The following is a 24,095-nucleotide window of genomic DNA, read 5'->3' as shown; positions in this document are numbered from 1 at the left end:
TAGACAAGATCTACTCAGGTCCCTTCCAACCCTAGATACTATGAAACTGTAAGAGCCCAAAGCACCCCCTCTCTATAAAGAGCAATTGTATCAGTTATCAAAAAGCCATAAAAAACATTTAATTAAAACACCTTTAAAACTTGACAATTGAAAAGTTGAATAAAGGACTGAACTGCAAGTTCTGCAAAGCAAAAAGGACTGATTTCAAGAACTTTCACCCCTCACGCACTCAAGATTTTTTGTATTTGTTTTCAAGTGGCCTCTAAGTATAGTGCTTGCAATATGCATGGTTATGCAAAGGCACTCCCTACACTGCTCCTACGTGATTGTGATACAGACAACAAGCTGTACCAAGGGAATTTAAAGGCTCTCAGATTATATGTATCCAGGTGTGTGATTGTTTTTTTTCTTTTTAATTAATCTAACCACAGGCAAAACATATTTACTACCTCTGAAGAAAGTTTAGATTTAGTTGGAACGATTTCCTTCAAGTCTGGTATCAACACATGGCTGTCATGGTTAGGTGCATCTTTTTTTCAAACAATACTTGCTCATCATGTGAACTGTGCAGCAACTCGGTAGTGATGCTGTCTCACACTCGCTACAAACAAGTTAGAGCAAGCATGCTGTAAGCCAACGGTTCTCAATCTTGTTAGACTCAAGGCACTGGGAAATGCCAGTTCTTCGATTTTTTTTTTTTTAAGTATGGAAATAAATATAGCAATTCTTCTGTTGCAAAGAACTCAGAAAGACCACAACAAATCAGAATGTTTTTGACACTATGGATTCCTATTTGAAACTGCTGAGTTCATCTTGTGAATCACACCTAGGTATTTACTCACCCAATGATGCAGCACCTCATGGCACCCGTAAAAGGATCTTGCATAACTCCAGTTGAGAATCATTGCTCTAAGGTATACCAGATCATTTGGTGCTAACATGGTTATATTTGAAGTGTTGACCATGTCTCAGTTCAATTGCTTTACATGTTTTATATTGGAATCATGACATCCCATTTATACTACATCAAATATCTGTATTTGATGATCTAATTTTGTCAGGCAATGTAAGTCTTCCCTTGAAAACCAGGAGATGCACTGCACTATAAGGATCTTATATTAAAATGAGCTTTTACCAGAAACAGCCATAGTATCACTGATCCATGCAATAGAAAATATCCAGTCCTTGTGTCCATCCTGAAAACAAGAAAGAAAGAATATTAACCTATTTGTCGCATCAAAGGCTATCAAATGCATTCAGGGGTTCACAGTATTCCTGAATAATCATTTCAGACAGTTTTGTTAACTGTGCAGCAACAGGAGGAAAGGCACTGGCAAAATTTAGATTAGTAACTGAAACTATCCTTGACTTTTTTTTTCTTTTTTTTACACATGGATTAGATTTGAAATCTACTCTTCCTTACACTAAAGACTTACTGACAATAATTGTGAGTAAAAAGATCTCCTGATTGAGCTTAGAATTTAAATTCTGAAAACTGAACAAAAGGTTAAATGTTGCACTCATAGGTGCACTGCTCGCCTCTATGAAATCATCACTACATGCTCCCTGTTTAATCTTCTCATAGGTAGGTAACTGCCATTCATTTTAATCTATATTCTGTATTTTAGAAGACATTAAAACAAAACATTCACAGCGCATAACACAGCTGCAGGTCCACCAAAACAGGTTACGTGGAGAAAGATTTTAACAACAGCCTGTGCAGCAAAGCCAGGCTCCTGCTACTGCAGTCCTTGCCTGGGACGAACTCCCATTTGAATCAAAAAAGAACATTAGGACTCCAGTTCTCCAAGAAAGAGCTGTCACATCTCGTAGCATGCAAATGAATAGCAAATAGCAATCTTAGAAGTCAGGTTACCCTGAAGCTGGTTATCAGCTACCACAGGCATAACGACCTCTGCTGCCTAGGGAACGAGGCTTTGGAGAAGACGGTACAATCATTTGAAGCTTTGGTTTTGGAATAGGGTTATATAAAAAATGTATATGACACAACCTCTTTAATAAGTAGAGCATGGTACAATTTATATCCCATACTGGCAAAAGCTACTAGTTAGAATTAATCTGCAGAGCCAAATTCTGTCTTCAGACCAATCTGTGTCAGGCATCCTGGATTAGGGAAGAACTCAGCAACCACACAACATCATTTCTCTATTTTAATTTCTCCATATAATTTTCCTGCTAACAACCTGCTTTTTGGGCCTCAGACAGCTTATTAAGAGGGCAATTTCACAGTTAAATATTGGCAATATGTAGGATTTTGTTAATTTCCAAAGCTTGTAAGGCTTTAGAAATGAGTCTCTGCAGAGAGATTTGGCTTTGCAGAGTGGAAATGCAACTCTTTTCCTCTTTGCCTGCTCACATTTCCAGATTGGAAGGATTTAAAAAAAAAAAAAAAAAAATGCAGAGGCCATATTCATATACACGCCCCCAGCTCCAGTTCACTCTCTCTTGACAAGCTTTCAACAACCCAAGTTCTGCTCTGACCTTGGACGTGTCTATGTATAATACTTAGCGAGTGACAGCATTTGCTTTTCTCAAATATATTAACTTACATCTCCCACACAGACAGGATCGAGTGTAGGCAGACGATAAATTGCAAGGCTATTTGGGTTGTCTCCTCCTGTAGCCAAAAGTGTCCTTGATGGGTTCAGCTCAATCGCGTGAATACCGCAGCCTTGCTGGTTTACCATACCGGGTTCACGATCTTTCAGAATAGGAATCTTGGTAATTTGGCCAGTCTGGACATCTACCACAAACAACTGAAAAGGAAAACAGGCAAACAAACATGATACTTCATAAGCAGAACCATCACAAAAAAATAAAATCAAATTTACATCACAAGTTTGGAGAGGAAAAAGGGGTCAGATGACAAACTCCTTACCACAACTATTACACTGTAGGTTCTTACTGGTGCTCCAATTTAAACCTGAGATGCAAAAATTTAGAATTTCAAAGAAATGCTGCAAGCGTAACCTAAAAAAGGACACAGTCAACACTTTAAGACGCGATTTCAAGGTAACATCAAATGCTCCACTCATCTGGCCCAAACCCCCTACCAGTTCCTATAGTTTTGCAATCAGTTTTTCTTCTCCATTGCTGTAGGAAGACAGACAGACTATGATTATATGGAGAAGTGGTTAAGAAATGTTTTTTGCTGTCCTTGGACAAATCTTAAGACGTTATCTATTTTTCTGTTCTACATCAGGACAAAAACTGAGACACTGTTGAAGTTTGCTGACAAAAACCATCACCCAAAGACATTTTCCTGCAAACCAGGCAGGTGGGAGACCAACCTGGACATCACTAATTGGATGCTTTAGTTTTTGACAAATTGACAATTTTCAAAGAGATCACACACTGCTCCATAATTCCTGGCCAAGTCTAGTTGTACAAAGGGAACACTGAAACCAACTGTGTCTAGTGTTACAAATATGAACACCTGAAGAGAAAAATAATTTTGAATCTTGCATTCTTACAGATGCTGCCGAAGAAGACTGCAAGACCTGAAAGTCCAATGCATTCAGAAAGAAGTGCAGTGTAAACTGACTGTACTTGTATACTAAAAATGAAGCAGCTATGATGCAAAGCTTTTAATATTAAGTTAAAGACAAAAGAAAGAATAGTAAAACTTATTTAAACCAACTTAAAAACAAAACAAAAACAAAGAGGCAGATTTCAGAACAATTTTCCTCATCTTCCTTGTAAAATCATTTGCTTTGCAGGTTCGGGGGGGGGGTTGGTAAATAACAAAATAAGTAATCTTCTTCCATTTCTTAACAAAACAAATTCAGTAATACACAGCTACAGCAAACCAACAGAACATATAGATCTAAAACTGTTTGTTATTCTTGATCTATTGAATACAACTAATTATTTCATAATCTATAATCTACACCCACATAATCTACTCCATGGTTCCTTGGAGAAAAGCTACCTTTGCTATGAACATAGGACCAAGTGCTCCCTCCAAGCCACAGATCTCCCACTGTTGTCAAAGGGGTTTCTGCACAGAGATCAAGTCCGGTACAGACTTTATGTACTGATAGGACCATCGGTACTTCATTCCACTCAAACACCACTTGAGAATGACACCTACTATGTCCTTTCCACCCTCATTTGTCTGTCCCTCTTTTCCATTTATATGCACCATCTTCAATTCCTTCTGCATTTTTTTCCAGCTGAAACTATCCACTTCAGACCTCCTTTTTTATTTTAGCTCCTCACTCCAATTAACTAGCTAATGCAGGCATACACTGACATTTGATAACAACCTTCAACTCCCTGCAGGGGGGCTGCAAAGAGGATGGAGCTGGGCTGGTCTCAGTGGAGGCAGATGACAGGACAAGGAGCAATGGGCTCAAGTTGCAGCAAGGGAAGTTGAGGTGGGATATTAGGAAAAACTCTCACAAAGAGGGTAACGAAGCACTGGACCAGGCTCCCCAGACTCTCCATCCTTGGAGGTTTTAAAGACTCAAGTAGACAAAGCCCTGGCTAGGATGACGTAGTTGGGACTGGTCCTGCTTTAACCAGGGGGGTTGACTAGATGTGACCTCCTGAGGTCCCTTCCACCCTCATGGTCTGTGATATACAAGCGTCATAAATAGGCAACACAACCAGGTAGTCTGGAAGAGGAAGTTCACACCTCTCAGAATAACTGGTGGATGCTTGTGGACTCAGGAAAAAAGAGCCCAGCATTAGTCAATGGACTCTCTTTTGGAAGATTCTCTATTCAGCTAAGGTGGCTAGAAACTTTATTTAGAATAAAACTTTTGATTCAGAGGGGTATTCAGATTCTACATCCTAGCAATACACCATATAGCTGTGACATGCACACAAGGACAGGTGCCTAACCCTGTTGGTTAAAGGCTAACCTTTGGTAATGTAAAGGCATTAGGCGACCTCAGTAAGTACCTCTAGGAAGCAGGCTGAGATGCTAGATCTACATAGAACAACTCTGGAGACTGTGTGAAGGTTCATGCGTCCCATCACCTTTCTGCTTTGCTTGTTTTGGTCCTGCACCCTCAACCACTTACTGACAAAACACATGGGAACAGAGGATTGGGAGGGGTCTCTTGGGCCATTGACTGCAGTTCCCTGTTTTTATAAGCCATCAGAAACCCAAGGAAAAAAAAATAACCACCCAAATAATTGCTGCAAACCCTCTGCCACAACTACAAGAAAAATTCTAAGACATGAAGAATACCTGGTTACATGCCCCAGAAGCACTTTCAATACCCAATGCAACAAGGAAGGGTGAGTATGTGTGTGTGCATATGCACACAACCCATAGTATATATGTGTGCACATACCCACACCCACCCACAGAGTAATGCTAAGAAAATCCTAGGGGGAAAAGATTACTGCTCCCTCCCCTGGGAAGCAAATCTCCTCCATGGTCAATGCCAATCTGTCCTAATGGAAACATTCCTTCCAAACTCCAGATCTGGCAAATCTGAACAACCCTGAGTGAGAGAGCAGGATCTTCTAGCGGGGAATGGCTGGGTTTGCCAAGCACCAGTAGAAACATCAGTGCTCTCCAGCCAACCTGCCATCCCTCACACTCTCCCCCTGCAATGGCAAAAATCCCAATGCCTAAGGAGGAAAAAACCTCTCTAGCCACCATCAGAAGCCAGGAGCATTCCTAGGGGTGGAAAACTGGTTCTTGGCACAAAATGGAAAAACAGCAAACGCCCTAAGGCCCAGGCTTACCAGACACTTATGACACTTAAGCTACCCCAGCCTGGGGACACAACTACACAGACACACTGACTGGTGAGCCAGAGCTCCGTCCTATCATACCATCCCTTCTACAAACTTACCCAGTTCACCCTTAAAGCTAGACAGGTTTCTTGGCCCCACCATTTTCCTGTAATTGCCAACACTCAGAAATCTTCCAATTTCCAGTCCAAAGTTTACCACTAGCCAGTTTGCAGCTCACTGATCTCATCTCTACACTGTTATTCAGCCTAAAAAAAGGTCTTCTCCTTCATGTTCACTGCCATACATACTAGTAAAAAGTGATCATATCCCTTCAACCTCTGCCTTGCCCAACTAAACAAGCTGATCTCTTTTCTTCTTCCATAATAAAAGGTCTCTGCTCTCTTCAGCATCCTAGTGGCCTTTCTTTCAATTTGCTCCAGTTTAAAGTTTGAACATTTGTCATTAGACCTGCACAGTACTCTACCTGGTCTTATCCAGGACTTACATAATCATTTGTCCCTCTGAACCCTCTTTTGAAAAGCTGCATTGCACTGGAAGTTCATGGTCATCCTATGATTTCCTAGATCCTGCTCTGATGACTCCAGCCTGAGACCTCCCATCTTATAGCTTAAGCCCTTGTTACTGGTCTCTAGGTGAATGGTGTTACAGTTCATACTGCTAAATGCTCCATTCCATACAATTACCCAAATCTTCTCGTATAACAACCTGGTTATCTTCCACATCGGTGTTATTATCTGTCCTGTTTAAGATTTTTTTTTTCAAATCATCAAACTTTGTACTGGACTTAGCGGTCGGTGTCCTCATGACATTTGTGGATGCTCCTAAACGGGGCCATTTTCAGTCTCAGAGGGACACCACTGATGACTGCTCCCTGGTCAGATTAGTGGGCTATGCTTAAAGGTGAACTATCCATCTTCCTCTGAGTCGTGTCACCCACTTCTAGCCCTAGCATATCCAGTTGGTCAACAATTTCCCATCTCACATTTCAGTCTAGATAAATTAAGTCCACTGCATTATGCTTCCTTATTAAAACTTATCATAGAATGAAGTTAGTCTGATACCATCATCTTTTGATAAACCGATTTTTTCTGTCCTACTTTCTTTTCCTTCTGTATCTGTAACTACTCTTTTCTTCAGTACATTTTAAGATCTTACCTACTCCCAAAGCCAAGCTATCACACTTGTAATTGCCTGGATCACTTCTTTCCTCTTTGCTTTGTTTTAAGATGCTTATAAAATTAGTTATTTTCTAATCACAGAGACTCTCCCAGAGCTGATGAACATCCACGTTAGAATTGCTGCTATTTCAGATGTCAATTCCTTTAATATACTGGGCTAAGACTATCTAGGCCCTCAATTTTGTGATTGGAAGCAATCTAAGTTTTGCTTACACCTCAAATAAGGCAGTTTCTACATCAGAGTCTCCAATACCATACATTACACCACCAATAGTCTTCAGTCAGGATGAAGAGGTAACCAAAAGGTGAGACAAGGCATTTGTTCAGCTCTTGGGGCAAGTGTAGGTTGTTCTTTATCCCCCACTTATCCAAACTGATGCAATTTAAGGTGCATGGCATTGCTCCTGCCACAGGACAGTAATAGTACTTTTCCCTCCTCTCTCAAGGATACCATCTTCCATTCTGGTGATTCTGATAGTCTTCCTCTCTCACTCCTGCAGGCCAAGTATGCTTTTCACAAGTCGTACTACAGTTACTGTCATTGTACTACAATTACTATCTAACAATTTAGATATGGATCCAATTTAGATTCTAAGCTCTTATAGTGACGTGCCCATTTATTTTAGTGATGTGATTAAGTATATTTGGGTGCTCTAAGGGCCATCATGGCAAATTAAGAATAAAAGGACCAGGATAACCTGGGTGTGCCACAGATACAAGGTCTAGAATACGTCTGCAATGAGGCCGACGTGTTCAGACTACAACACTGCTGGCTTACACAACTTTCTGGTTTCTTGCACTCTAGTAGGAAGGAAATGACAGCATGCTCTTGTCACTAAGAAGACTACTTAACCAACTTCCACAAAGCCCGCAAAACAAATACATCGTTGTGGAACTGGGCAAGTGGTAGGAAGTTAGACAGCCATTTACAGTTGTTACAGACACTTCAGTAAACATTTAAAGTATAAACGGTTTGGTGCATTTTGTTAAACCTTTATTAAAGATAACCAAACTACAGCATGTTAGTAAAGCTAAACCATAAAGAAGTCAAATGACCTTGCTCCCTATTATTTCACAAGTGTCCTAAATGAACCAGACATCTTCATGGGGAGAGGGGGAAAGTATTATCTTTTTTCACAACACTCCTCATCTCCCCCTTTCCCCCCCCAAATAAGACACACACTTTGGTTTTGGGACGGCAGAATGAAGAAGAAAAGATTTTTCTAGAGTCACAGCTGCATAGATGAGGCTCTGTCCCTGCTCTTCAGCTCGCTCACGTTCCCCTTTCCCAAAAGCTGAAACACTAGCTGCTGCTGAAAACTGGTCTTCATGGCTGGCTCTACAATTTTGAAGAGCTAAACGTTCTGCAAGAATGTGAAATAGGAGGAGAGAGCAGGAGTAGCTAGAAGACAGCAAAAGTCCCAGAAGAAAGGTTAGCTTGATTAGTGGAACATCAAGACCATTAAAAAGGAGAGATGCCTGATGAACAAAGGACAACGAGCCATTAAGGCAACTGACAATCTTGACTGCCTGAATAAAAATGCCACTGCTGCTGAGGGCAGGAATCAAAGTTGGGTGCTTCTATTCCAGGCAGAAAAGCAGTTCCCCTTCCTTAAGCACAAACCCCAGATTTTGGGGAGCTGTTTCCAGGGACAAGCCGCATGTACCATCCGAGTAGATGTTAGATGAACATCTTGCTGGGGTCGTTTGACCCCAATATTCTTTCCTGCCATGGCAGGGGGGGTCGGACTAGATGATCTGCTCAGGTCCCTTCCGACCCTAGAAACTATGAAATACAGTATGCATGCAAATACTTAACCCAGTCTCTACAGCAACCCTTTTCTTGAAGGTGAAGATCCTAAAACAGCTACATTATACAACCTATTTCTTCTTTTCTTTAGGGTAAGGAAGAGAACTCTTCCTTCAATAAGTATCCTTTAGCTGGAACAATCCTACGTTGAAAAAACCCACTATCACAATAAGCAATGAACTGGAGATCTGTGCATCTGTTTCTTTAACTTCTTGCATGAGAATATTAACTACAAAAGTGTTTTTTCTCAGTGGTCAGTATGCTGCAACTTGGCATGCAAGCTTCATCTGGCCATGAAAGCTTTGTTCATGTGCTACAAGCCAGAGCACCACACCTTGTCCCACAAAGCGAAACAAAGCTGAGCCGTCTTGCTCTGTAGAGAGCTGTGCACTTAAAAGGGAAGAATCTGACTGCCCTAAGAGATCCTGCCTGTCTAGTAGCCTCTGTGACTCCTTCTCTGATGCAGAAGTGCAACCTGTGAGGACTACAGTGCTCATGGATCAAGGGAGGGACCCTGCCTGGGTGAAAGCTGAACCTGGAGTACTAGCGATTGTAGCTACTGTAGTCAGGCTACAGATAAGGCACCGTAGATACGTTTAACACACCCCTGCTGGGTTTTGTTGGATTACTAACCTAATGCATACTTTATTACTTTCCATATCACATTAGTGCCTAGAAGCCCCACTGGCAATTAGGATCCTGACAGTTACTAAAGATCTACATGGATGACAACTTACCTTGTAATGCATGCTGACATCACTGTAAAGGAGTGGGGGAGGCAGCTTACAGCCCTGAACTACTGCAGCCTACTAAAAACTGAGGTAGAGTTACCCTTGGAAACATCATAAGAAGACTACACCAATACAAGTTACACCAGCACAGGGTACAGGGAGTCTATCCAAAGGCAGCCAATTGCTCCATTACAGAAATTGCTGCATCTGCTGCCCAGCAATGAGGTGCTATAACACCATCTACTACAGTCACTACACCAGTAGAGCTAGCTGTCCACCTTGGACACCAGATGACAAACTGCTGTTGTGTGGCCTGGCCCTAAGAGAGGGGGGTTTTTTTCCAGTTCTTGGAGGTAAACCAAGCCAAAATGGAAGAAAGGGAGTTCCTTCCACTTCACAACAAAGTGCCTTGAAGGAGTCATGAGTCATGTGTTACTGGGACAAACTGAATCCACATCCCCCAAGACTCAGCCTCACGTCTCTTCCACCCCTTTGGTTCTTTACCTGACTTTCAGGGACAATGAAGGAAAACAGAGGCTCCAGTATGTCAGAGACAAGTCGTGATCCAATTTTTTTTTTTTTTAATTTATTTTTAAACTAGAAGTGTTTGGCCAAATAAAGCAGAGTCCTTTACTCAACAAATCTGCATTTCTCACTGGCAGGCAGGGTTCTTTGGGTAGATGCAATATCTTTTATTAGACCAACTGAGTAGATGGAACAAAGTTCTTTGCAAGCTTTCAGGCACAAGGAGACTTCGATGTTCTTCTGAGACCTCCAAGTCTCACTGGGACTTTGGAATTTGTTGGCGGGATGTTCAGAAGTTTTAGGGAACATTCTAGGCAGCAACATGAGGTCATTAATTACACAGAAAACAGGCAAATAGGGAAAGCACAGCGCCCGTTGTTACAGGCAAAAGGGGAAAAAAAAAAAGTCAGGCTCAGAGTCACCTTGAAGTGCTGCAGGCAGAGAACTAGCACCCCCTGCCGCTGCTCACCTGTATTAAAGCCAGCAATTCAACATGCTGCTTCCTCTCTAGCTGCACGGCTCAGCCTGCATCAGTACTGAAGTGTCACCTTTCATTAAAAGCACCTTTCATAAAATGAGCAGCACAAACTTAGATTTAGACAGCACAGAGAATATGTATAAACTCAGACTGATTGCCTTTTCCTCACAGAAGGACAGATGCCAATTACATTAATTCTGCATAGTAATTCTCCGAATATAGTTCTTTTAGCAACCAACATTATTAGCTAAGCATAGACTAAAATAATTTTTAGTCATTCATTCTAGTATTTAAATATATTGCTTAGACTATCTGACTTGGCAAAAAAGTAAATCACTGAGTGCCAATAGCTAGTTTGTCAAACCAGAATGGAAATGCATTTACAACTCAAAGTACTGTACAACTCAAACTACCGTATCGTCTCTCAAATGCATCCTTAAATCTCTTCGTGGTCACAGTACCTACAAAAAAACCCCCATCAGGATGCTGGTTCACTAATGCCACTGCCCATCACATTAACAGTTTGCTTTCTCAAGCTCCCACATCCATCTCTTGCTTGTGTCCTTAGATGGCAAGTTCTTTAGAGAAGGAACCATCTTTTTGCACCAAACAGAATGGACTCCAGTCCACAAGCAGGTCCCTCCAGGGGCATGATAATACAAATGCAATAGCTAAAACGATGTATTCATCTTTGCTCTTCAACAAGTTCATATTTGCACAAAAGCCATGTTCTCAAACTGATGACTCTCACCCACCAGATACAAGCACTAATCTCGGCCTCTTCAGCACTAAATCTCCACGTACAAGTCTTGTAGTACCAGTGGGCCCTAAAGAATAGAAGAATGAAACTCCATGGATCACTACAGGGAGACCAATCCATGTATGAGGGGGGCAACATGGAAGAAGACATGGGAACAATTATTTGAGAAGGTCACAAGCAGGCACAGGCACTTCCATCAGTCCTATGTCAGGGTGATGGGAGTGATAAAGATCTAGACCAAGCCATTATCAGCAGGATCTAAATTAGCTTTCAAATGCAAAGCGCATGTTACCAGATACCACATATCGTTATCTCAAGGGGGTGCCCTAAGGCACTCAAGTTTCATTACAAACTCCCTCTCAGGTTTGGAGTTGCACATGTCCAGGAGCTCAGTAGCTATGCTATCATTATTCTCTTCGCTCCTTCCAAATACCCAACAGGTTTGGCTTTGCTTGGGTCTCTACCACCAAGCTTCATTGGTGATAGACCACCTGCTCCTCAGGTACAAGACACTGTCACCGTACAATTTACCAATAGCAACTGAAAGATGGGCAAGCGGAAGCCTTGCATGACAAGACTTTTAAAAATCTCCATCAAGTGAGCTTTAGTCAAGGCCTGCAGGGTTACAAGATGCAAGCCTGGCTCATTCTTCACATAGGAGACTGAGCCCTCTTTCAGGTCCTCCATGCCAGTCACTGGGGGCAATGCAGCAAGGTTTAAATTGGCTTCCCAAGTAAAAACTAATCATGCTTTGCCCTCAGGAACCACCACCAACTGCCTCCATTAAAGTTGATAGGAGCTGCCATGTTATCGTATGTCTACTACTGAAATGCTGCAGCATCAGAAGTCTTTTTTTTCTGTGCCTCATTTATCTTCTCATTTAAAGAGGGAGAAAATACTCTGAAGTCCCATCTGATATGCTCTAACAATCCCAGGATAGATCCCATGAGATGAAAGCCTCCAGTGAGAGCAGTGATGACACGGATCCTCCTGAACAAGCGACAATGTCCGAGCACGGCCAGGAGCCTGTGACCAGTGGCGGCAGGACTGCTGGGACAAATGAGAACGCTTCACCGCACACTTTGGGAAAGAAAGGATAATCTAGGAGACATCCAACAGAAGGATTTCAGAATGCGGCTCTTAACAGAAAGCTATTTTTGGACTCAATTTCCTCTCAGTCCTAACTGAGGGGTGGGGGGGGGTAGAAGAATACTCAGAAAAATTGCCTTCTTCTGCTACAGGCAAGTCAACCACCAGCGAGCGCCTTGTAGAAAGAGAGTGACTCTAACGTCTCTAGTATTTGCCTGCCTCAACCTGTCACCTCCTTTAGCTTCTACCAAAACAGCATATTGCTCCAGTTATGAAGTTCACTATTCCTCCCAAAAACGGCAATAAAAATAGCACTCAACGAATATGAGAACCAACCTATAGTTGAGCCCCCAGCAAACTTGACCTTTGTATTCTCAGCACGGAATAAAAATAAGACACATTTTCAGCAGAATTTTTATTTTAGTATTTTCAGGCCATTTAACCCTTGGGGTCCTTTCTGTGGTTATTTGATCTCTTGAAAGATTTTTTGAGGTCAGATTTTATTTTTAGTTATCAACATGCATTTAGAGGGAAAATGTTGTCTCTTCCCCATCCCGAAAAGTAAAAAACATAGGGCAGACTTATAATTGGAATAGTTTGGTGCATTTAGGGATGAGTTCTGACCACAGCACTGCTAGAACAACAGGAAGTTGCAAAACAGTCAATCCCAGTTTTTATTTTAAGAAGTCTTTCCTGAGTTAAAGGTTGAAGAGGAGAGACGCCCCTCAGATGCATAAAAGGCTGGATATGCCTATATTTCACATTGCTTTCTGAAAGATATCCAAATAAATCAATCAATCAAATCTCAGTCCTTTGGGTGAAGAGAGGATGCTGGCTGTAAGTCAATGCTTGTATTGCACCGACACCTACAGGCCCCACCGTGATAGTTCTTTGCATGACAAACAGGAACCTGCCCCAGGGAAACCCGGGCCTCTTGCCATTTTTAAATTTCAGCAGAGAACTACACTAAGATATGTACACGAGTTATCAATCATTTATGCCAGAGACAAACACCTCATTTATAAAATTTTAGCCAATTGTGAAATCCACATCTAAGACAATAATACAGCTCTCAAAGGTACAGAAGATACACAGGGACATTTTTAAGAGGAAAAAAACCCCAAAACACTGAGTGCAGAGACAATTATATAAGCACGTTATATCACTGACATGGTATAAAATCAGCTCTTCTTAAAAGCTGTCTATATTACTTTTACAGTGCTTGTAAAATGACCAATTGAGTACCATGTGGATTCATCAAAAGTAAAGTCAAAACTGTAAAGGTACATTGGTATCTCTTCTTTTTATGGTTAAAGTAAAAGTTTTCAAAATGCTCACATGATATAGCTAAAGGCAACTTGCATATTAAACACAAAAATGCAGCTGGTGACATGCTTAACCTCTGATTAAAAGTAAATACTATTAGTTAAAATTTTCTGTTGATGCAGGGTAAACAATGGGAATTCCACTGTAGTGTTGAAGTTAATGAAGTTAACTCCAGATTCAGACCAAGAAATATAGCACAATTTAACATCCTTGCTGAATTAAAATTGTTAATTTGGCTAAGATGGTTTTCCATTATATTCTTCTATTCTTGGTTTCTAACAATGCATGGCATAAACCATTATGCATTAAATACACATATAAAAAGGTAATACTCGAACAACATGGTTAAACTAAAGCAGTTGTAGGAACCTCCCTTTCCTGAATTTTTCAGTAGTAAGACTTTTATTACATTTTTAATAGTATACATCTTTTAATAAAGGATACTTACTGCCTCTGTTCAAATATCAGACATTCAAAGGTCTGAATCAGACTCAAGAGTTCACACTTACAGAGGCCTATGGAGTACAGGTACAAAAGTAATGTTGATTCCCCCTTTGTTGCTGGAATGGTTAAGTTAGAAACAGTTTTCCACAAAGGTAGCTTAACTAGGCAACAGCCCATTCGTCTCTGTCTCTGTGACAGCAATATAAATGCTCCAAGTTTCTTTTTGAAATGTGCAGAAACATGGCAGACTCAAAATTTTGCTTTACCATCTCATTTGTAAACTTTCCCAGCAGAGATGCTCTGTCTACAGGCTCAGGAAAAGATAACATGCACGGAGCATCACCAGACTCTGCTCAAAAGTTAATTTCAGTTATAAATAAAAACCCTACATATCGGTGGCCACTAACTCTCAATAACAGTTATTACATGCCAAACTGTAAAAGGTCTACTCTTTCAATGTTAAAATAGGACCATACTACTCCTACCCATGAAGAACAGTCATATGCAATTTCCTCACTTTTCTCCAAAGCCTTTAAGCAAAAAAAATAAAAATAAAGAGGAGATAAAAATCAACTTCTAATATGCCATCCAGCCTAGGTGTTTTGGCACTGTTTCATCTGCCAGCTTCATCCAGCACCTGTCATTTTATTCAGAAGTTTACCTAAAGAAACAGTATAAATAAAGCCTACCTTTTATTTTTCTACTGTCACAAAAAGCCTCGTGCACAAATTCCTTGTTCTGTTTTAATCAAGGGGAGTTTCGCTGTCAGGTTTAACAGAGACAGGATTTTGTCCAACCAGAACAAAAGAAGCAGTTGTGGTTTTATTTACCTAGAACTATATTTCAACTTTTCCCCGCTGTGTCTGAAATCAAACACTGAAGCCACAAGGACTGAAAAATACTTCCCTTTATTAGAAGTGAGCATAATCAGTGATCTAGCTTGCGAATGTCATTGTGTTCCAAGACTGAAAGCAAGTGAAGAAAAAAAAACAGTGAATCTTCCCCCCCACCAAGTTCAGCTTTAACATTTTATGGTCTTAATAACAAAGCTGAAGGAACAGTGGCTTATGTGGAAGATTTTATCTTTACAGTGCCCTTTTAAAAGCACAGTAAGGTACTTACAACTTGTTCAAGAATGAGACAATTGAACAATGGAGATAGGGTTGTATTAGGACAGAGACAGGGACCCATCTTTTGCAAAAAGCTTATAATAACCATAAATCTGCCACCCTAAGGACTGAAGTGAGGATCAAGCATATCCACATTTTGTTTAGTTCCAATCCCTCTTCTTTCCATTAAAAGGAGGTTGGGGGGTGGCATCTACATATGGGCCATTACTCTTGTACCCATGTCAATTTGCACAGTGCTCAGTTACAAGGGATAAGCACAGTATAAATAGCTATCTAGAATTAGGTAGCACGTGAGTTGACTTTACTTCCAGCTACTTCCCAATATTTCCTTCTGAAATCTACATTTAATGTTTATGGTGATATGCAAAGGCAAGGGAAAACAGTTCTGTCAGACATTAGAGGAAACAAAAAAAAGATCGTGCTTACTGTGTTGCATTTTGTCCCACACACCACTTGCCGATGGTTCAGCCACTGAGATGCAAAAACTTTATTAAGGGTCCCTAGATGAAATTCTCTCTCTTTCAGAAGACTGGGGAGCTGCTGGGCTGCATATCCATGCAACAAACGGTGGTAGCTGGATTCATTCTGCATCCTGACTTCTCTACCTTTCAGGTAGTACACCAAAGACCTTTTCACAGGGGGGAGTCTTTTCCTTTTGTGAACTGAGTGATCCCAGCCATACTGTTAAAACACAAACATCAAGCTCAGGAACTGTGACTGAGGTATACTTTAAGTAACTCCTTTCTTAATACAGAACTGTATCATGGAATCACGGATAAGGATGAAAGGGACCTTGGGAGATCACACCTAGTACAACCCCCTGCTAGAGGCAGAGCCATGCCCATCTAAACAATCCTATACAAGCATTTGCCTCAACTGTTCTTAAAAACAGCATAAACTGTATTGAATAAACTCCTGGAGAAATCCAACCCAGCCGAAAACACTGGAAAAAAGGACTGATGCAGAATCTCCACACAAGCTTCAAGAAGAATAAGGCTTTTTAAATAAGTATTTGTCTGAAAAGCGTTACTGAAGGGACATTCTTAAGAGCATAGAATTGCCATTTACTGGGTCAGACCACAGTTCATCTTGCCCAGTGTGTGCCACATACGCTGGAAGGGAGACTGACCTGGGTCTGACCAGCATCTCCCCTTCCTCTTTCCCTTACAGCCTCCAGGATTTAGGGCAGGGGCAGGCAATTATTTCAGGCAGAGGGCCGCTTACTGAGTTTCAGCAAGCAATCGAAGGCCGCATGACAGGCAGCCAGGGACAGGTATATATTAATTTTCTAAATTTTTTAGGGGCCCCACGGGCTGCATAGTGCCCTCCCCTGATTTAGGGTCTAAGCAGTTCCAATTCAGAGGCTGTGCCCCTACCTCCCATGCTCAGTAGCTACTGGCGTCCCTTTCCTCCAAGAATTTGTCTAGTTCCCTTTTGAACGTGGCTGACCCATCAGCTTTCACCACACTTTAATGACACACTGGGTGAAAAAGAACTTCCTGTTGTTAGTTTACCTTTGTCAGCAAGATCATCCACAATGGGCAAGTGTTGCTAGAAGTAATAAATCCTTATTTATTTCCTCTACCAAACAGTGAAGAGAAAGTAACTAGGACCATTTATTATGGACCACCTATCACCGTACAAGAACTAGGCATCACAACGCAAAATTGCTAAGCAGTAAGTTTAAAACATCTTGCTGGGGTCATTTGACCCCAGTACTCTTTCCTGCCATGGCAGGGGGTCGGACGAGATGATCTTCTCAGGTCCCTTCCGACCCTAGAAACTATGAAACTACGAAAATGAACAACAGGAAGTTATTGGTCCCCAGGCATGTCATTAGAGGGTGGAACTCACTGCCACCAGATGTGGTGGGAGCCAACAGCTTAGCCAGGTTCACGAAGGGACCGGACGCAGCCGTGGAGGAAAGGGGACATTGGCAGCTGTTGAGCACGGGAGTGAGAGGCCAAATCAGGACCTCCTAGACCATAAATACTGGAGGCTGCAAGTGAGAGAGGAACAAAGGACGCCCCCCCCCCAGACACAGTTCCTTCTCCCTTTCCACCTCTGCTCTCTGCCACAATGTGACACGGGCTCATCTGATGTGCTGAAAGATCATGGGCTTAGGCTCATCACAGAATACAGTAAGGAGCCGTTGGGGACAGACCAACTATTTCTGGGAGACAAAGAGGAAGGACAAGGAGCGATGTCACAGACTAACATGGGGACACGGGGGAGAGCACGCTAGCCAGCGCCCACCGTCTCCCGAGCAAGCACAGGGAGCCCACGGACGCCGATCAGCGAGCTGTGCTCCGAGGCCTGCGTGGAGGAATGGCAGGAAGATAGGCCACGCTCGCCCAGGGCCCTCCCAGCCACAGCTGCCTCGGGCTCACAGCGGGAGGCCAACCTGGAGGTGCCACCGTTGGGGAGCACAAAAAAAAGCCCTGGGGAGAAGCGCAGAGGCTGCAACCTGGCATGCTCAACACTGCACATTTGAGTTCAGACTTTTTGCCGCAGTCAGTGTTTTTACAAGGAGAGATTCAAGCCCAGAGGCTCCCCCCAAACAAGGGAATCCCACATTTCCCAAAGCGTAAAGCTACACCCTCCTGCGTTCCCCAGCCCCTGCCTCCAAATGGGGGACGGGGCTTCAAGTCGGGGGCGGGGCTTCAAATGGGGGGGGTTCGCAGGCCCCGTGGGGGGGCAAGCCGGGCCCACCTGTGCGTTGCGCCGGCGGGCCATGCGGGCGGCAGGGCCGTTGTGGGCTGGAACCCACCGCCCCGCGCCGCCCCGCGCCGTGCCCGCCGCGAGGGACCCCCCCGGCCCGTACCGTACCTGCTCCCCCTGGAGCCCGCCGGGCCCGGCGGCGGCGGCGGCCGCCGCTCTGCGCTTCCTGCTAACTGCTTTCCTGGCCATAGCGCGCGGGGGAGGCGGCGAGAGCGAGAGCCGGGCCCGGGCCCCACATGGAGCAGAGCTGGCAGGAGGCGGCCGCCGCGGGACGGGGCATATAAGAGCCGGGCCCGGTCCGTATCCGCCCGCGGGGCCCCGCCGACCGCGCTGCGCGACGCCCTTTACGCCAGGCCGCGCGGCGCGGCGCGCTTGACGGCGCGCGGGGCCCTAGCAACCACCGTTGCCACGGGAAACGGGCGCGGGGGGCGGGGCTTTGTGAGGCGCCGCTCTGCGCCTGCGCGCGCTGGAGCCTCACGTGACACTCCCTCTGAGCCCGCCCAGCTTTTTCCTGACGTCACCCTTGGCCCCTGCCCAGCCAGCAGGGCTCTGGCCCCTGACCTCGCACAGCCACTGTAGCACTACCCCTAATGGGCATGACCTCTGACCCCTGACCCCACACAGCCAATCCAGACCATGGACCCTGCCCAGCCAGCATACCCCCACCCCCAACAGGCATGACCTCTGACCCCGCACAGCCCACATGGGAAATGCAGCCCTATGGGTTGTACCGCCTTGCGCAGGCGAAGCTTGTTTGATGTGTTTTGCTCCGCTGACGCACAGCATCGTTTTGCTGAGCTGGCTGCATCTGTGCTAGGAGGGTGCAGGGCATTTAGCCCCTTTTGAGCGCCATGTGCCAGCGGGTCTCCGGAGCTCCCTTTGAAGGGGAGAGAGGTGGCTGCAATGTGTCAAATCCTAAAATCCCCAGGGAGAAGGTGACTGGCTTGAAAATGGATATGTTAAGCTGGAGTCCGGTTTAGACATTGTCTAATGTTGGTTTGTTTGGTCAAGACATTTCCACAATACAGGCCCAACCTGCCCCAAATCAATGGCTTTTCCTTTTCGAACCACTTCAAAATCTATGTGCGTGGGCAACAATGTTAAAAATTAGCATGGGATTTGAGTAGACTTTATAGTGCAAACCAGAGATCATTTGGTCAAGGGGTTCCCATGATACAGCCTCACAAAAAGAGCACTTTTAAAAGAAAAAAAAAATAGATTCTTGTCACTATCTTTGCATAGTTAGGGGAAAGTGGCTTTGATCCTCATAAACTGTAGATCACCAGACTGGCCTTAGTTCCATTTTTCAGCAGTAGGAAGAATCATTTTTGAAAAGTAAAAAGCTTTTGGACTCGCAAGAAACCTCTGGGGGGTCGAACAGGTGTGTGCGGGTATGCCTATGCTGCAGGCAATCTGCATCCCCCAGCCCCATACCATCCGTACTCAGAGCCCAACGTGCATGCTTTGGGGTAAGCTGAGCCCCAGCTGGCCTGTTCATCCAGGGCCCAGATGAAAGACGAAAGATGTGGCATCTGTGCTTACCGCCATTCCTCACCTCTCTGGGCTTGTGCCTCCTCAGAGGTTCTGGGGGAGTGACATGTGCTGCGTACCGCACTTACTTGTTGGCTTATGGGAACGAAACACCAAAGCTTGAGCCTTAGTAACATGATGCTGTCCTCAGGAGATGAGGTTGCTGTGCTCATAAGCTGTCTTCTAATCAGTCCCTGGGGCTCCTGGTGGAAGCGGGATGTGCAATTTTGATGACTTTTTGCCCTCTGTCAATATGCCTCCAATGCCCCTTTGTCCCAAGTCCTGCTTGGGATGGACTGGTGAGCGCTTATGATGATAATGCACTTATGATACAACCGCATCTCTATAGCCACCCAGCTATAAGACTCATTGTGATGCAGTCAAAGGAAACGTCTGCCCAGTGTGCAGGGGCAGTTAAAACTAGCCGAAATGACAGGGAAAGGAACTGAAATGATGTGATAATACGAGTCAAGTGGCCTCTCTTTGAGTACTGCATTAGGTCACCATGTCCCCACCTCTGCCTCTGGCAAAAAAGATATAGCAGACACAGAAGGGGTTCAGAGAGGGGCAATGACACGTGTTAGACCACAGTTATGTTTTGTAGGGCATTGCAAACAGGCTCTCCCTTTCCTTATATCCAGTTCCAGTCTGCTTACCCATCCAGCCCCATTCCTGCTCCTGGTTCCTCCTTCAATCTGTCTCTCCCGTTCTGCAATATTAATCCCTAGTCCCGCTCCTTGGGCTCCTCACCAAGCTCGGTCCCCCCATGCACACCCTGGCTTCTTGCTGCAGGCTCTCCTCTCCTTGATTTAGTATTATTATTGTTGTTGTAGCTGAGACTGGATTAATATGAAGTCGTGGATCAGGACCTCATTCTGCTAGGTGCCATTCAAAAAGCAAGATGCTCCTTATGCACAAGAGCTTACACCCTACTTCTTCCAGTCTCTGCCCCACTTGCACCCAACTCCTGACCTCCTTGTCACATCTCCCCAATCCCCCCTCACAGCTTCTTAGTCCTAGACTAGTCCAGCTATTCCCACTCTCAGCTGATCTCTATAATTCTCCCCAATCACCTGGCTCCTAGTCCTCCTGTTCCTTATGATCTTTGATACCAGTTTGCTCACCAGCACCCAGTCCCAATCTCACTATTGGCCCCAGTCTGAGTCACAGCTTCACTCCCTTCTTTCAAACTACAGGCTCAGAAGACTCCATGTCCCAGTTTACTCCTTTCCCTGCCCCTTGCTCTGGTTTCCTTCCCTCTGCATTTGAATCAGAAGGTTTGATAAGGCTCCTTAAATCAACAGAAGGGAAATTGTGCAAATTAAGTTTCCGTGTAACCCGTTCAGGTATAAACGCTCTATTTTTCACAGTGTAAGAGTGATGTTGTAGCTATGATGGTCCAGAAATTATGTGAGAGGCAGGGATTTCTCAGGGTGATAGCTTTTATTGTGTATTTGGGATAGAGTTAGACAATGCTTTTGAAACTTGTCTAACTCTATCTCAACTGCAGGTGGTCGAATAAAAGACATCACCCCAAGAAATCCTTGTCTCTAGCTTGTTTTTCTGCTGCTTTGTATGTAGTAAACGATTCAAATACAAACATGGGTGTGTATGGTGGGAATAGGCTGGCCCTGACTGCAACCAGTTGTCTCATGTTATACAAATAAAACAAGGATTTTAAAACATCTCAGCATCTTTGGGGCTATGACATACCTCTCTCAATGAAACTGATGGGCAGACCACTTAGTCTAGAACAGTCTGACCCCTCTGATGGCTGGACTGCCTTAGGGAGATTCCATGTCCCTGAGCATGCTGTAGCCCACCTTAGAGAACCCCTTGATCACTGAATCTTGTAACCCCTCAGGAAAGCCGCTGGGACAGCTCCACCCTTGTAAGTGCTGCACCCACCGGCCTGAGGGGCCCCCACTCCGTCACAGCCCTGTCTTTCTGGGTGCCGGATCTTCTTTGGGACTCCACTTGTACGCTCCCTGTCCCTGCAGCTGCAGCATCCCACGCAAAATCCGAATTCAAAGGAACATTCTCGACGCCGTCCCCAGAGAAGCTCTCTTGCCAATCCCCCTCCCAGATGCATTCAGCTCCCCAGCTCAGATTGCATTTGGTATGAGTGAGGTAACTGAGAAGGGCTGGAGCTTGCAGGCTGCAAAGGTCACTCTGCAGCTCCCAGTAACTATAACCAGTTGGGCAACTTTCCCCCATGGCTGAGCCCCAGTCACAGCTGCACAGGCAGTGAGAAGTAGCAAGGATCCTACTTCTGAATAAGAACGGCTGCCCTGCCTCCGCTCTGAAATGTTAGTAGAACAGAAGCGGTGGATCTCAGTCCTCTATTACATTACACTTTTACTTATTTATCATTGTAGGGAGCAATGCATTATACATGGCAACATCTCAGGGGGTAGACATGATCCTGAACATATATAATCTATGAGAATATATTGGGCATCTGTTGATAGAAACCAGCTGAGGACCTGGCATGCTATGTATAATCGGTGGCAGCGTGTTCAGAACTGCGGTGCTCTAAGTATGACTTTAAGTGCTATGACATTAAATTAATGACTTTTTTGTTTCAACTTGTCACCACCTATCTAATAATAATAAATTCAGGTTAGTGTGCCTTCCTCAGAGAGTCTTAGTATATAAAATGGCCAACCACATGTTCCAGGACCATACTGAATTTACAAGCTGTGTTCCTGTGTCCTTAAATGGGACTTTTGTCTCAAGACTGGATAATTGATCTCACATCAGCCATGCAGTGCTAGGCAGCATCTTGCAGTGTTAGTAGCCTAAAGAGAATGAACCCAGGCACAGGACTACATGCACAGGGATTATATACAGCCAGTCCTCAGATTTACAACACAATCGGTTCCTGAAAACGTCTTGTCGAAACATTGCAACTCAGAACCAACTTTCCCATAGGAAACAATGTTATAATCAGGGATTAGTTCCTGAACCAAGGCCCGATACCTATTTTCACCAAAAAACAACCAGGAATTTTGTACTCAGTCAATTATAGATGAGTACTATAGCTACATTAATGTATTTATATTGTAAATAGCAATCCTATTGATTTGGAAGGACTTCTTTGAGGTGACCTTGCTGGACTTTTTGAAGGGCTCTTGGTTGGACTTTTTGAAGGGTTCTTGGCTGGAGCCTTCTCACGAGTCCTGGCTGCAGGTTTTTCTGGAGTCTCATCTGCTTTCTTAAAGAAAGTGTCCAAGGACATTTGGACAGATATCCTCCAGGGAGATGGGTGATGCAGCAAACTTGTTCACTGACATGGCGTGGCATCAGATCAAGCGTTGTAAAGTTGAAACTGATGTCAGAAAGTTGACACACGGCGTCCATTTATAAACGTTGTAAGTGCAAAATGTTGTAACTTGAAATGTTGTAAGTCGAGGACTGCCTGTATACCACTTGCAGCTCAGGAGGGAGCTGTGAGTTACCATTCATGTGCTATACTGACCAGGACCAGAAGTGATAGAGACTGCCTCTTGCTATGGAGGTCTGAGGAGTGGCTGGAGTGCCCCCGATTTTGATCACAAAAGTCAGCTACTTTTAACATAACATGAGCCAGATGTATCTACATTGTGCAGGTGGGGCAGCCAGCGCTCACAGAAGGCAATGCCACTCTCCTAAGGTTACCCAGTGACTCAGTGACAGCTGAGAACAAAGCCCAGACACAGTCTTGCGTATTCAGGGAAACTATTTGTCTCACGTGGCATGAAATCTTTCTACGGCTGCAGCCTAAGAACACAATGGGCATATGGAAAGACAGCCGAAGAGCTACCATTTCAAATGTAGTTGCATGGTTCGCGATCCTAAATAAAGGCAGGTCTCCTCATTTACCCACCAACTCAATCGACCAGCGTTTTCCCTTCACTTCTGACTTTTGATTCTGATATGGGATTTCACTAAAGCAGTTTGCTACGATATGTCTGCTTTAGAGTGGGAAGAAACTAGGGATTCGGTGTCCGAATTAGAACTGCCAGTGCCTTAAATGCTGGAGGATGCCAGTGCGAGGGGAACACCGGGGAAAAAGCTCTGGTCAGACCCTGTTCAGTCTCCTTTTTAGCATCTGCTCTCTGCCACTGTATGACACAGGCCTATTTGTTGCTCAATTGACTGTGGCCAGTGCCCACAAGGAAAAGCTATAGGCCTCCCTGAGAAAGGGGGGTCTGCGAGGTAGAAAACAACGGCTTGCTTGAGGCAACTAAAGACTAACAGGGACGGGAGTGACAGGGGTTTAAAACTAATGTGCCACCAAGCACAGCACACTGGGGGGGGAAGCAGATCCCCCTAGTCCCCTCCCCTCCCCTCCCCATCTCCCTAACCCTAACCCTAACCCTAACCCTAACCCTAACCCATACTTCCCACCTCCCCTGCTCCCCACACCCTTGCCTCCCCGGGGGCGGGACACGGTCACCCCTCAAATTAGCCCCCAAGCACCGCCCCTTGTGGGCGGAGCCACCCACCCGCCAGCCACTCCAACACCTCCCCTTCCAGAGGGATGATGTCATCGCACGCCTCCTGCCATTGGCGGGCACGGTCAGCTGACGCCGCGCGCCCGGTCCTTCCTGCCATTGGTGTGCGCGGTCAGCTGACGGGGCGTGATGACG

General features: G+C 44.5%; 1 protein-coding gene across 2 annotated transcripts in view; it reads right to left on the bottom strand.

The window, feature by feature from the left end:
- The window catches only part of DCAF12 (DDB1 and CUL4 associated factor 12), a 44,668-nt gene extending 26,361 nt beyond the window's left edge, over positions 1 to 18,307 (bottom strand). For both annotated transcript variants that reach the window (XR_016441150.1, XM_090037595.1), the window contains exons 1-4: positions 18,040 to 18,307; positions 15,637 to 15,891; positions 2,571 to 2,777; positions 1,136 to 1,196 (exon numbers count right to left, since the gene is read on the bottom strand). Coding sequence is in view for 1 of the 2 variants with exons in the window: in XM_090037595.1 (XP_089893721.1) it covers positions 1,136 to 1,196; positions 2,571 to 2,777; positions 15,637 to 15,891; positions 18,040 to 18,120 (604 nt within the window). In the remaining variant the exon portion in view is untranslated. The remainder of the gene's footprint in view (positions 1 to 1,135; positions 1,197 to 2,570; positions 2,778 to 15,636; positions 15,892 to 18,039) is intronic.
- Between the last annotated feature and the right edge of the window lie 5,788 nt (positions 18,308 to 24,095).

The sequence above is a fragment of the Crocodylus siamensis genome, chromosome 3 (assembly GCF_052110815.1).
Source record: "Crocodylus siamensis isolate JL-2025a chromosome 3, ASM5211081v1, whole genome shotgun sequence".
Lineage (NCBI taxonomy): Eukaryota > Metazoa > Chordata > Crocodylia > Crocodylidae > Crocodylus > Crocodylus siamensis.
The sequence above is the reverse complement of the archived record's forward strand: the minus strand, read 5'-3'. Positions and strand labels throughout refer to the sequence as shown.